This window comes from Eutrigla gurnardus (assembly GCF_963514095.1).
Source record: "Eutrigla gurnardus genome assembly, chromosome: 11".
NCBI classification, from domain to species: Eukaryota; Metazoa; Chordata; class Actinopteri; order Perciformes; family Triglidae; genus Eutrigla; species Eutrigla gurnardus.
In genome coordinates, this window is record NC_139925.1 from 10,288,458 (window position 1) to 10,302,432 (window position 13,975).

At 43.5% G+C, this 13,975-nt stretch overlaps 3 protein-coding genes across 6 annotated transcripts in view; 1 reads left to right on the top strand and 2 right to left on the bottom strand.

The window, feature by feature from the left end:
* LOC311020578 (E3 ubiquitin-protein ligase MARCHF8-like) overlaps positions 1-5,750 on the top strand; it is a 61,907-nt gene extending 56,157 nt beyond the window's left edge. For 2 of the 4 annotated variants that reach the window (XM_084020685.1, XM_084020686.1), the window contains 3 exons: positions 177-312; positions 1,876-1,890; positions 2,948-5,750. In XM_084020685.1, the coding sequence (XP_083876811.1) occupies positions 177-312; positions 1,876-1,890; positions 2,948-3,252 (456 nt within the window). In that variant the 3' untranslated portion in view covers positions 3,253-5,750. The remainder of the gene's footprint in view (positions 1-176; positions 313-1,875; positions 1,891-2,947) is intronic. The other 2 variants (XM_084020687.1, XM_084020688.1) reach the window with 1 other exon arrangement.
* Positions 1-13,975, bottom strand: part of sfxn3 (sideroflexin 3) — a 234,876-nt gene that overhangs the window by 52,177 nt on the left and 168,724 nt on the right. The window lies entirely within an intron of this gene.
* On the bottom strand, positions 6,119-13,491 carry alox5a (arachidonate 5-lipoxygenase a). Its single transcript, XM_084020675.1, has 14 exons — positions 13,211-13,491; positions 11,266-11,464; positions 11,099-11,180; positions 10,890-11,012; positions 10,274-10,380; positions 10,018-10,190; positions 9,150-9,296; positions 8,868-9,071; positions 8,696-8,782; positions 8,150-8,328; positions 7,904-8,025; positions 7,510-7,610; positions 7,110-7,280; positions 6,119-6,952 (listed from the first exon to the last, which is right to left on the bottom strand). The coding sequence occupies exons 1-14, from the start codon at positions 13,361-13,363 to the stop codon at positions 6,773-6,775; spliced, it is 2,028 nt and encodes a 675-aa protein (XP_083876801.1). The 5' UTR covers positions 13,364-13,491; the 3' UTR covers positions 6,119-6,772.

Consider the following 13,975-nt stretch of genomic DNA (forward strand, 5'->3'; position numbering starts at 1 on the left):
ATTTCCTGATGATGTGCTGTGAAGCCAATGACAGACGAGGTATAGTCTTTCTCACCATGCTGTGAAATGTTAAAGTGTGGGATCTTGATCCATCAGATATTTTGCTCACACTCTGAGCCGACAGTTAAATTCTGTCTCTGTGTGTGTGAACGTGTCCTTTGTCCTCCGTGTCTCAGTGGGAGAAGCTACAGATGACGGCGAGCGAGAGAAGGAAGATCATGTGTTCGGTCACCTTCCACGTCATCGCCATCACCTGCGTGGTGTGGTCGCTCTACGTCCTCATCGACAGAACGGCGGACGAAATCAGACACGGTCAGCGCACACACACACACACACACACACGCACACGCATGGTCGTGACGTAGTGCTGATGTCATCCACTCATCCGCAATCTTCCACCGTCGCCAAGTCATTCATGCACAGTGTTTAACAACTGTAGTGTTATTTCAGAGGCGTGTGAAATGTTCTCTAACACTGGAAAGTACGTGGGTGTGATTGACTTGCAGAACCTCAGTGGGCATCAAGTCACCAACAAACGTGTCGAGGGTAAAGAGTGTGCTGAAATTCTTAAAGAGATGGGTTTTTTTCTGGACTTTCACTTCAATTCAGTTCGCTTTGATTTCAGACATGTAGTCCATAAAAGAGAATACGTTATGAGATAAAAAAGAAAAATAGATTTAAAAAGTAGATCCTTACATCTATCATCACGAGATCCAATTTGAGATTGAGACTTTCGGGGAGAGGGTTGTTATTGCAAAGCGAGGTGGATTTGGTTCATTCTCAACTTCTTCAAGTGGGTCGTCTCAGGTCTTGTGTGCGTGGTGTGAATTAAGATGACATGTTGAAGGTCACACCACTGATTGGTCGTCTCAACAAAAGGCCCTCAAGGACTAACATTAGTGTTTGTCTGGTTATCGTGCACAGAATGGACGGCAAAGACTAGAAATAACAGCGAAAAAGTGAAAGTCTAAACCCATATTGATCTTAATATTTTAATTCTGTGAAGCAATTTAAAGCAGTAATTTGGATGTTTGGTTTGTTTGTTTTTTTAATTCTTCACTGCCGAGAGTTAGATGAGAAGCCTCCCACCACTCTCATTATACTAAACATGAAGCAGCAGTGGGTTGTGTGAAGTTAGCATAAAGACTGGAAACTGCTAGTCTGGCTCTAATTAACTCATTAAAGGGTTGTTTGTTCAATCTGTGCAAATAATAACGTTTGCGGGATTGAACAAAAGAGATTTAACGTGTAAAATAGCGAGTGTGGCATCAACCTCCTCATTGTCGCTGGACCCACAGCCCATGTTCATCTCATGATGACCTTCCAGATTTGTCAGACTGTAGAAGCAGCAAGTTTGACTAGGAGTTGAAAGGCCCCTTTAGCTCCTCGCTACCAGGGCTGGATGACGGCGACGGCTGCTTTAATGACGAGCTGGTGCATCGTCCGCTGGCTCCACGTCTGCTGCCATTCACTCCTCTCTGGCATATTCGGTGCTTCTGAGACGGCGTACAGATGGAGGGAGCCGGCTGTGCCTGTTCAGCCCGACCTGATGATTCAGACTTGTTGGGGTCCCTGAGGGCTGTTAGGTTCAATCACCATGGCGATGCCAAGTCGCTCCTCACCGGCCCCCGTTAGGCCACATTCACGAAGAAGAGCCACGGTTTTGTGTTTCTCTCAATTTGCTTGCAAACTTTACAGCCGAGGTAGAACTAATACACCTTAAACTGTGTGCTGTTGTCGACTTTGATGTGTGAAGTGGATTTAATGTGTACGATTGCATGAGTTCCATTCAAGACTTTACTTTCAATTCCTGCGTATTTCTAAAAATCTGTTTTGTGTCTTTGGTAATATATGACACTTTCTTCACTCATGCAGCCGGAAGAATCCCAGGTAAACATTTCAACTTTGGCCTTTTGACTTCCACGTTGTGTTTTCCCCCCGTCAGCCTTTCTGTGTCCGGCTCTTTTCCAACTGCACCCTTTCCTTCCCTTGTCTGCCTTGATTTCAGGATAACCCTTAAACGCTGATTATATTCTCCCTACTTTACTGAACGTTCCAGCCTAATGAACGCAGACGGACACAGAGTGGAGGAACATGCTGTGATTTATTGTCTTATATTTTTCAGCTTGATTAAAACAAACCTCGCTGACATAAAGGACACATTAATGTCTCCTCATAACGTTGCATAAGCATAGTTATTACCATACTGATTATACTATGCTCACTTTGTTTGGTTTAGTATTTTCCCCAATTATTTGATGCACTATTTTATTTAATTCCATATATCTATAATCTAGAGTAGACCTTTTTTTGCAGTGATATCTGAAACTACCTGAAATATAATATCCAACATGAAAAGACACGTTAGAGGTCAGCTGTGTATTTTCAAAGACTTGTTTTGTTCTATCCTTTTTTGCTTTTGAAGGTCCTTTTTCTGCCTCGTTGTGCTGCAGCTTGTTACAAATATTTACACTTCCCGTAATTGCAAATTTGTTTTACTTCATTCTTGGAACCTTGTGTTTCAGGTTTCAGGGATTTTGCTATTTTGCAAATATTCTGCAACTGTCTCAGAGGTTGTAGAAATGTTTTGGCACAATATAGTAAATTTACTACAGATCTCCATTCTTTGAAGTTTAGTTTTTGTAGCTTGTGTTTTTTATTTAGTTGTATTGGAGACTGATCTTAAAAGTGTTGATCCTCTGTTACAGTAGACGTAGTTTTATTTGTTTTATTAATATAATGTAGCACAATTTCTGGAAAATCAATCGGAGAAATATGTGTTTTTCTGAGGAATCAGGAAACTTTATCACATTGATGCAAACGTAATGCTTAAATGCAATTATTTACTGACTGCTTTGCATCTGTTTTAGCAGCATTTGTTTCAGTCTGGACATTATTTGACTGGTGCACATGTTTCTTTTCTTTCTGTCTGCTCTCTGTTCCTCAGGACTCCTGGAATGGCCTTTCTGGACCAAGCTGGTGGTGGTGGCCATCGGCTTCACGGGTGGACTGGTGTTCATGTACGTCCAATGCAAAGTCTACATCCATCTATGGAGGAGACTCAAGGCCTACAACCGGGTCATATACGTCCAGAACCGGCCAGACACGTGTAAAAAGCTGGTGCTGGAGAAACCGCCTCTCATGGAGCCCAGTGTGGAGAACAAGGAGGCTCTGGCGCCCACCCTGTCCGACACAAACTCCTCCCAGTACACAGAGACAGAGGACTACAGTATGGAGGTGCTCCATGTCTGACCGCCGGGTCCATGCCATGGGTCGTCCTACTCATACTACACAGACAAACAGGCCCACAGCGAAGAGCTGGGATTGCTCGACGACTGAGGAATGACCACGCGCTCCCCTTCCTGTGATCCCAGACCGACCCGCTTTCCCTCCTCTGGACGTCTCGTATTCCCAAACCTCTGTCCACACAGACGGACCGACCACGACTGTCTTCTTCTGTCCACATTCCTCCTATCTGACCTTGTCCCTCACTCACCTGCACTCCAGACCCATGAATCCACGCCTCTCTCTCCTTTCCCAGGACTGCTTTTACTGACTTTTTCTGTAAATGTCTGAAGAGGCCTGAAGCATACCACTCTACACACACACACACACACACACACACACACACACACACACACACACTCTTCAATGTGCCCCTCTTGGAGAGCAGGACTGAGACAAATAGACTCACAAACAGCTCCGGAGGTCTACACATCTCTGATGTGTGGTTTCTTTGCTCGTGGGTTTGTTAGATTCGTTCGTTTTTACCTCCTGTGAGTCTCGGGGCTAAACTGCCGTGGATCAGTATGTAGCGCCACGCATCGGATATATCTGGAACATTCCAGCTACTGCCATCTCTGTTGCTGTGGTCTGTCAGCTCCGAGCTGGTCTGGACCCCGACCCGGGCCTTGATCTGGACATGCATCAAAGCACTTTTGTTTTTTAGTTCCCACGTCCCTCACTCCCTTCTCTTGCTCTTTTGTGGTTTCTTTAATATGAATTAAGTCTTACTGGATATGTTGTACATGGAGGAGAGCACATTCAAACTTTGAACTGCTGTTTTATTTGACATTTCCTCATACGCACATATACATGTATATTAACCTTCCCACGGATGACAAAAAGGAATAAGGGGTTAAAAAAATGGAATCATGCTGAAAGAAACGAGTTTTGAAAACGACATCAGGCTCAAAGCTCCGATGCAGATAATGGAAAATCCAGCCACATGACTTCTGCACCCCGACATGGACTTTCTGAAGGCTTTGAGAATGTAAACTTTTAAAAAACAAAAAAAAAAAGATAAAAAAAAAAAACAAGAAAATATATAAAAAGAAAAACAAGATTTTTTTTACTGGTCACAGGAAATTGCGAGATAATTTCCATGTCTTGAGAACATTACGAGAGCTTTTGGGCATAAAACAGCGCCGCTCATGTTTTTCTATCATGCGAATGACACAGTATTTACAATGTGATATTCCATGTGCAGTTTTTAATATGCTGATTTGTTTGCTTAGTCACGGGATACGCCCTGGAAAATCTACAGCTGCCTATTTTCAGGCTGTCCTCCCAACGCCCCCGTTGTGCAAGCAGCGCATCGATTGATCCCAAATAGATCGTTTGGATTAAAGAAGCAGGCAGACTGTAACTATGTGCATTTGAATTTGACTCCTCGAATAGGTGAATATGTTTCCTCTGCAGGACACGCACTTTTGCAATCCATCCCCAGTTATGTTAGCACACTGAGAGCACAAGAGGAAAGATCTGATTCTGGCAGAGCGTCTCAAAGGACTCAGTGAAAGTGTCTTGTTCCTTCTTGCCAGACTCTTATCACATGGTGGAGGATCTATTTTAGTATTGAATCACAAGACGGCCAGCATGTTGCCTCCCGTTTGATAGTGTTAACATCTTCTCACTTATGTAGCCCAAATGAGACAAATTGCTCCTGTATTCATTTTGTAAAAAGGAAACGCATCTTAAACATTGTCATATTTAAGATGTTCTTTTTGTATCGGTGTAACATTTTCAGGCCATTTCAATCATCAGCAATCGGATGCAATGCAGTGCGTACACTTGCTGCCTGCGAGTCTCTCGTTGATGAGCTGACTGGAGCGCCGCCTGCTGGCGAGAGGCCGAAGGTGCAGTCTGAGGGAGGCAGCAGTTGATTTCTCAGGGCGATGTGTTTGGGCTTACAGTCATTGGAAGTGCTTTGTTTATGTGGGAGCACAGTGATGCCGGGCTCATGTTGAGCCTCACAGCCATTCCAGCAACACACACACACACAAACACACACAAGCACACTCATTCTTAAAAGAAGCCGTCTTTGATACCAGATTTCTGTCTGTGAACAATAGTCCAACAACTTACGTGACGATTACTGCTCGGCAGCAGCAGCAATAAATTAAATCTGTGCTTTCTTATTTTGTTGCAACGATTCATACTGTACTTGTGTATATGCCCCATGATGACTTGAGATCTGAAGTCTAATATGATTTTAATACATAACATGAGCCGAGGGAATTGTTTGTGTGTCAGTTTGGATTAAGACCTAGACGTGAGAAGCTTCTCTGAAACGTTGATACCTGCGAGGCTCAGTGCAATTAGACTGATAAAAAGTGCAATTACCCTTTTGTTGATATTCTATAGTTACGTAGTGATGTTTAATGTCCAGGGTGTCCTCTGGGTATAAAATGATGATTTCTTCGTTTTGTGTTGTATTTATTTTTAAAAGAAAACAGAGTACAACTTGTTCATTGAAAAAAAAAAAAAAAAAAACCTTTCATTAGTAATTTTATGCAACTTACATTTTTTTTCCCAGCCATAAAGTGATGTTCTGGTATTTGTTTTGCACTTCTTCAGATATTCGAGAGGATTTTGTCTCAAATGTGCGTAATAGAGGCAACAAACCACATGGTCGCATTTAAATAATTCATGTTTTTCACATGAAGAACGTGGAATATTTAGATGTGTTTCCTTGAGATTAAAGATGACTGTAGATTGTACTTTTGTGTTTTTTTTACCCCTCACAGGAGCTGGCTCCTTTCATGAAGTCTGAAACGGACGATTTGATGCCACTTTAGGATGCTTTAACAAGCAGACATGTTCCTCTCTGGGAGACTCTTTCTTTCTTTGTGTCTCTCAGCGCAAACTGATTTCCCTATTTTATAATCCTGTTTAGCAGCACATCAATTTTACCCCTTTGCTTACATTTCAATTGTGTCTGGGAAAAGTGTAACTTGCATAAAGCTACATTTGTTTACTACTGACTGGACTTGAACATATATGACTGTTCCCATGTCTAATGATATCATTCCACCAGTTTGTCTGTGAATTTATTTTGGAATAGTAACTGTAAAGAATTTGTAAACGTAATTTTTGCTTTTGAAAGAAATATTGATGTGTTTTCAGTTTAATTTCCCATTATTGAACAAAGTATGTAGAATTAAAAAGAACAACCAAATAAAAATTGAGTTACTTTTAACGCTTTGTGTCCGTTTTCAATGGAAACCTTGTGTTCTGAATGTAAATGGTAAGATAACAGGATTTGTTATATTTCAGTATTAACGGATGTAAAGCGGTTTCACATCTTCTGTTGGAAAAGGAGCAGATAGAAATGAAAACGTTCTCAATGCAGACAATTCGAAGTAAAATTGAGGCTTTTAATGTCGGCACGTATGCATTTGAAATCACACACTTGGGCTACAAATATTTTTCCAGCTGAAATTCAGCAAGCTTTTTGCAAAAATATCAAGTAGAGAGATGATTTTATTCCTTAGACAGCGACACTGTTTGGGATTTTGTCAGGAGACATGTAGTAGTAAGTCAGCCTCTTTGATTCGTTCCTCCTCTTGATGAAGCCGGTTATCTCCGCCAGCTGCTTCCTGAACTTCACCATGGCTGCCTTCACCGGCTTCTCGGTGAAGCGCTCATCAGGATACATGCCCAGGTAGCGCTGCAGGGAGACAGGGGAGACATCCAGCTGAGAGGCATGTTGATGTAGAGGGGTACTTCTTAGGATTTTGGACATTTGTATCTCACTTTAAGCTGGTCCTTAAAACAGCTCTGTCTGTACTGAGGTGTGTGTGTGTGTGTGTCTGCCTTTTCTGTACCTCGTCTTCCTGGTACTGGCTGAGGGCCCAGACGGCCCCCAGGTGCCAGCTGGAACGTCCACGATCAGGGAGGCTCTCCAAAATCATTTGCACGTTCGCCAGGCCCTTCCGGTAGGGCGGGGGCTTTCTCATGGTAGACGGAGAGTTGGGGATCCAGGAACACCAGTCATACTACACAATGTACACAAGGGGACAGTACAGGGCGTGCAACACTCAAGTATTGTACTTCAGTAGGATTTGGAGTACTTTTTACATTGTTTGTGCACGCCTGTGTGCACACAAACCATTTGTGGAACTGAAATGTGAAAATATATATATGTGAACCGTCATAGTTAAATTTTAAATCCGTCTTATCAAATATATTAAAAGTCAGATGACTATGATGATGATTACTACCCACCTGTCCAAAGTTGACCGCTGCATGCTGGGCCGATGCCGTGAATATAATGACGGTCAGATACTCGGTCAGCTCCTCGCGTGTTTTCAGGGACTTGGGGAACTCTGTGCACAGATTGGATTGAAAAAGTGAGCGGAAGGTCTTTCCAAAAAAACCTGTTGTGAAAGTCCTTGCAGACACAATGCAGGCAATGTAGAAACACAGCGGATATTACAAGACTGACGCCGTCTGTGACAGAACAGATCTGATGCTGTAATGCTGTCGTACCGGTCTACTACAGAACACTAATTTTTTTAAAAAGCATCAAAGGTTAAGTGAGCAGCTTCTCTCCTTAAAAGAAATGTTACATATTTTATTAGTTGCAGCATTTTGATTGTTGTCTGTAATGTGCACCCACCGCATTGATCCATGTCCTGCATACCGAAGCTGCACACGTCTTTCACGAAGGCCTGGATTTCTTCATCATCCTGCACCGTCTCATCGCTGGCGTAGTAAATATGCACCACATCAGCCACAAAGCTGCCAAGAAGAAAACAGGACAACAAGGGGAACGATGCTGTGACCTGTCTCTCTCTCTCTCTCTCAAACCAGAACAGAAATGTTCCCAGATGTTTTCCCTCCCTAAAACACACATGTTTCTCACCTCTTGATAGCCTCCCACACCATGTAGCCGTCGTCTCTGTAGAAGTAGATGGGCAGCTCCTCCTTGTTGTCAACGCCGCGGGCCTTGATGATTTCAGGGAAGCACAGAGACTTGAAGGTCAGAGACTTCACAGCCTTCTGGATCAGCTGGACGTGACCACCTCCACCTGTTGCATTCGCCTGGATGAGGAACGGAGGAGACGCAGCATCATCACGCAGGTCACTCATCTCCAGCGGCCAAAGGTGGTGCTTTTGAGCATCCATTGATTTGTTGATTTCTCCACAAATAATTGCACAAAAGCTCCACTTTAAATCTTTTCTGGGCATAAAAACAAATCACTCATCATCTTAGTCCACTAAGATAAAGAAATGAGGGGAGTAAAATCAAAAAACCGATTAGGGCCCTACCATCAACACTTTAAAGCAAAGAAATCATGTTTCTCTACATATAACTTTGACATTGTCATTTTGTAATGCTATGTAGTAGAAATGAAGAGGCCTGTTTTGGGTTTGTTGCTTACTTTTGTCTCCACGTCCACAAACTCACCTTGTCAAAGATGCCACACTCGCAGATGAGCTGCTCTCTGGCCTTGGTGTTGATAGCGATGGTAAAATTAACGTGCGGGATGAGTAGCTGGGGGTGAGAAGGGACATCAATCCTTGAATCAATCAATCAATTAATCAATTGAATCAATCAGTGTATGGCTCATGAGTGTTACCTTATACACAGGGTGAACTGCAGCGAGCTGCCTGAACATGGCAATGGCAAAAACCTCTGTCATCAGATGAGTCCTGAGCAGGTGTGTGACGGACTGGTGTTGCTGGAAGTCGGCGAAGCGGACCCAGATCTTAGCCAGCAGCCAGTCGTACTGAGCGTCAGTGGGCAGGAAGATTGGGTGGTCTTCATCTGGACTCTGTCCGAGCTGGGGGGGAAGAGAGGGGATAGATTTATACTGGACTGTTCCCCTCATGATGACACACCTACTGCTACATCACCGTACCTGTATGGCGATGGGCAGGATCTTGTTCCGAGTGTTCTTGTAGAGCAGACAGATCGGAGCTGCCAGGTACTGCAGCGTTTGTGGGTCTGTGCGGTTCGGAGTGATGCCTTCCAACACTTCGTAGTCTGCTATGTAGAGGTTACCCGCCTGGAGCCGCAATGTAGATTCATGGAGTATGTCAGCGGGAAATGAGACATAACTTATAAGTAGTCACAGGCAGTGACGTTGTTAGGCCTATTTTAGGGGGGCTGGAGCTACCATAAATCATTCCCAATTTTGTTTAGTCTTTATTTTCAGAATAATCTCATACTGATGAAAGGGTATACATATAGTTTCAGGATTATAGAATCATAGTCTGTAAAATGAATATAGAAAAAGGCATGTCTGTAAAGCCTATTTGTCTTTTTGTTTTGGATTCATTTTTACAGACACTGTATCCTCATTTTGCTGGAATAAATATATACAAAATACAGTTATTTTGGTAAAGTTTATATTTATGTTGTCAGATTTCACTGTGATCTTTAAAATCAGCCTTGATTTATTCTACTGTATACTTTATGACAGAAAAAATCCTGAGCAGAATCACCCTCTGATTGAACCGATCTACAGGGCAGTAATTGGTGTAATTAAAGTACATTCTTTAGACCTGAGAGGAATTAGATTTGGTAACATTGAAGACACCTTTACATAATCAAGGCCTGTTCTAAGCATGAATGTGTCAAAAGTTAACATTACAGTAACTCATGTTCAACAGAAGAGAATGGAAGAAGACAATACGGTACTAAAAAGATGGAAGCACAAAGATTTTGTATGCTTCTCCTTGGGGCTAAGCCCCTTCTGGGTTTAAATCCTAGGTACACTCGTCTACCTTTACTTCCTGCTCCAGGGTCAGCTCCCTCTCCAGGCTGACAGCAACCATCTCATGGGTGACGGGGAACTTGTCGGGAAGTTTGGTGCACTTTCGGATAACGACGGGGTTGCAACCGTTTAGAAATTGGTAGCCAAACAACAAGTCCTCCTTCCAGTGTTGCATCACATACTCTGGATAATCAACACAACGTGATATGATATGATATGATATGATAGAATACGACATAATGTAATACAAAATATGTGAGGCTGACCTGAGGTCGTGTTTTTGATTCCGATGAAGATCTTCTCAAAGTCACTGATGTCCTTCCAAGAAGACTGGAACATGTGCATGAACTGGTTCACAAACAGGTTCTCTATTCTGGAAATCCATCATTATTGTCATCATCGTCACCATATTCATGTGAAAAAAGATCAATTACATTTTTGTGTCAATTAAACGCTTCAATCAAATTCTGGAAAATAAAAGAAAAGTGTGTGGTTTTTGCAGAAAGACATGGCCTTAATGCAAATTATATCAAGTATACTTATAACTACAGTATACTTATAATATAGACACATTCGGTCCACAGAGACGCTGCCTTTGAAGCTCACTATCGGGATTGCACTACATCATTTTGTCTGATTCAAATAGTTGCGTTCGGGATCTGTTTGTATTATTATGTCTATGCATGAAAGCACAATGCAAATGTCCCCGGTGATAAACGCACAATGACGCCTCTGTCTTTCCAGGAAACCCTGAGTGCAGAAAACAGAAGCATGTTATCAGGTGAACAAACACCTCAGAGACTGACTCCTTCTGTTCAGTACGGAGCGTCACTGTGAACCTGTTACACTTCGCTGCAGCAGGCTGTGAGATGGATCACGTACGCCTTACTGTAGTTCAGCACAAAGTCCACTTCCTTCTCGCTGTCAAACTGGATGTCCCGGGGCAAATCCTTGTGCCTGCTAGCATCTATGCTCAAAGGGAAGCCTGGCTGCCACTCCTTCCATCTACAAAAGGGCCAGCAGAGTTGGTTAGTGGATGCCTCGGCCTCCTGCTGCATACAACCACAAACCAAAGTGTAGAGTGGGCTTGCCTGTAGGTTTTCCTCCTCGTGTCTAGCTCCTTTTGTCTGTGCTTCTTGACCAGGCTGGTTTTATCATCCTGAGGCAGATGCGCTACAAACGGACAACAAGACATGAGGGATTGAGCAGAGACTCTGACTGATGACGAGGAGGAGACGGGCAGTCCGTTAAGATGTACCTCTTCCGTCCCGCAGCACCACTTCCTTCTCGTCCACGAGCCAGCGGAAGCAGGGGAACTCCACGTAGTCTCCGGATGGGGTCTTGACTGTGATGTACCTGCAGTACCAGTCATCATGCACCCAGTACTTATTTTTCTCAATCTTCACCAGTACAATCTCACCCAGGTCCTCCGCAACCCTCACGTCATAGGAGTCCACCTGCAATTCAGTCAGCTGCTAAATGTGACGATCTCTTTTTTTCATTGTTTGTCTCATCAGTAGGCCTACGTGTTGAAACACGTTTCACATGTCACCACGTGTGTGTGTGTGTGAAAACATCAGTGAAACATCAACAAGAAAGCAACAGTTCTGACAAGGACTGGTTGGCAATGAGCTTTCTTAGGACGCGCTCACACTGTACATGTGTCATTGACTTTGCATGGGCTTTGCCGAAATTAATTGTGGGTACATTTGGCGGCATCATTCGCATCACTTGCATGAAAAGACAGTTGAGAAAAGTTCCACTTTTCAGGCGCCAACGGATTCGTCAACCAATCAGCAATGTGCCAGACAGGCAAAATGTGGCCTTTCTCCAGAGAGTATCGCGTGAGAGGTGAATAATCTGGCAATTGGCGAGAGGACAGGAATGGTGATTGAATGATGGTGAATGATTGACTGATTGCTGATGTGGAGCAAATGTGCCAGCAGGTGAACAAAGTTGGCAGATCATGAGGAGGCATGGCTGAGTGGAAAAACAGCAGAACAGCAGAGAGGAAAGGGTCTAACTTTCCTCTCTGCTGACCTTTTTACTCTCTCTTTTCATTGCAGGATTATCACTCCTTTTTTACGGCAACGTGGTTAGTGTAAAAGGTAAAGAGAAGGAACGGGTTGTCAGTCTGTCTGTCTGAGTCGACAACGAAGGTCGACAACGAAGGTCGTGACAGAGGCGTAACGAGGAGAAGACCTCAGAGCCGGGAAGCCAGAAAAGAAGGTGACCTTTTGATGACGTGTTGTGTGCTTGGCCCACCACCAGGGGGTGATATAACGAGCTCCGAACGTTGTGCCAAAGAGGCGTGTAAATGAGCACAATGCGCAAAAGAAATTCCAAACCGAAGTTCAGTGTAAACGGTGCAAATGCAACAAATTGAGGGATCTCTTGGATTTGGATTTGGATCTCATCCCACTTTAAAACAAAACTCAACACCCACTTCTTTAGACTTGATTTTGCTTAGTTTTATTTATTTTAATCGCTGCCGTAAACTAAATTGTCACTAAGTTTTCAGGGAATGAGAACGATTCGTTCGACAGGGTTTCATTTCCTGTACGTAGCGAAACGTAACAATGTATTTTTTGATATACCGGTAGGTGAAATCGCACAGGCACAAAAATAACGTGACTGCAGTTGAAAATTGCATAAGAATAGGGCCTATTGGGTAAATTGAGGCATATCGTTTTGATCATATTAACATATTACACACATTATTCAGAGTAAATATCAGTGGTAATCAAACTCCTTCCCTGACGTATAAAGCTAGAATCCGTTTTGCTTCCATATCGACGGGTTGACGAGGAAACAACATCACATTGTTCTACAGGTGGTTCAGATTCAGGAGACAGGTAGGGAGCAACTCAGGGTTTGTTGAAGAAAACCTGCCAGGGAGTAGGTTGGGAGTCCGTTACCATGGTAACTGACCTAAATCTTAAAGAGTTTGTCAAAAAAAACTACTTTCTAGAATACACCACAGGGCATCATGCAAGCTAGAAATCTGCTCAAATCTGATTTGCCCACTCTTCCTTCTCGTAAAAGTAAGTTGCCCAACAGAACTAACCAAATTGTCGCAACTTCTTCCTCTGTTATATCAACGCGCAAAACTCAGGTTTGCGTGCAGTTGTGATTTTCAGGATTAAAAATAATAATGAAAAAAAAAATGCATTTGTCAATAAATCCTCCTTTGCATCCCTTACCATCCCTCTCTCGAAGTCGTTGTACAGAGGTTTGTCCAGCAGGGTCCTCTCGCTGCTGCAGCCCTCCGAGCCCACCAGGGTCACGTAGATGTAGTCATCCGTCCCTGCGAACCACTGGCTCCCCGTGGAGACGGTCACAGTGTAGGTGAGCATGGTGGTCCCACAATGCCCCTGAAGATGAACAATTCTTTTTTTTTGAAGCAAGGACAAGTTCCCCCTTCTTCAGAGCTGCATGTCTCTCACTGGTGTACGCTTCTCCCCATACCTCTTTCAAAACCAGAGCACACGTAATGATGCAGAAGGGGGAGGTGCAGGCCTCTGGGGCATCGATGCTGGTTAAACTAGGCAATAGTGCCAAGCTTTTTTCCCTCTCAAGGTGCTTTGCTTGGTCCAAAAAGATGTCCCCACAGATGAAGGTAGGATGAATTTATTTATGTGCCGTTGACAGTGACGTCCCCTCCTAAATATCTTATTAGATGCAGCAAACTTCTTGATTGTATACTCCATTTATGGAAGTTTTTCGTTCATCTGGCAGTTTCTTCATCTTGTGCTCATGAGGACGACGAGGAAGAAGAGGAAGACATGGCAGCCCCTGCATCCACTGGCATCGCCACCACAACACGACATACTCCAAGCTCTCAGAAACGTGGGGAGGTCTGGAATAGCCCCTGGGCCACAGATCTCCACCCTCGTAGAGTAAATGAGGTGGGAATATAATACGACTGTCCGTCCTAGATGTGTTATCAGTGGTGATATCTATTGTGC

Bases quoted from the DNA above. Each gene is read 5' to 3' on its own strand.
- alox5a (XM_084020675.1), bottom strand. From the start codon at position 13,363: ATGCTCACCTACACTGTGACCGTCTCCACGGGGAGCCAGTGGTTCGCA. The intron at 9,072-9,149 runs GTACGGTGATGT...CTTCCCCCCCAG, and splicing joins TCCTGCCCATCGCCATACAG to CTCGGACAGAGTCCAGATGA. The intron at 8,026-8,149 runs GTGAGAAACATG...TCTTCTTGGCAG, and splicing joins GTGTGGGAGGCTATCAAGAG to CTTTGTGGCTGATGTGGTGC.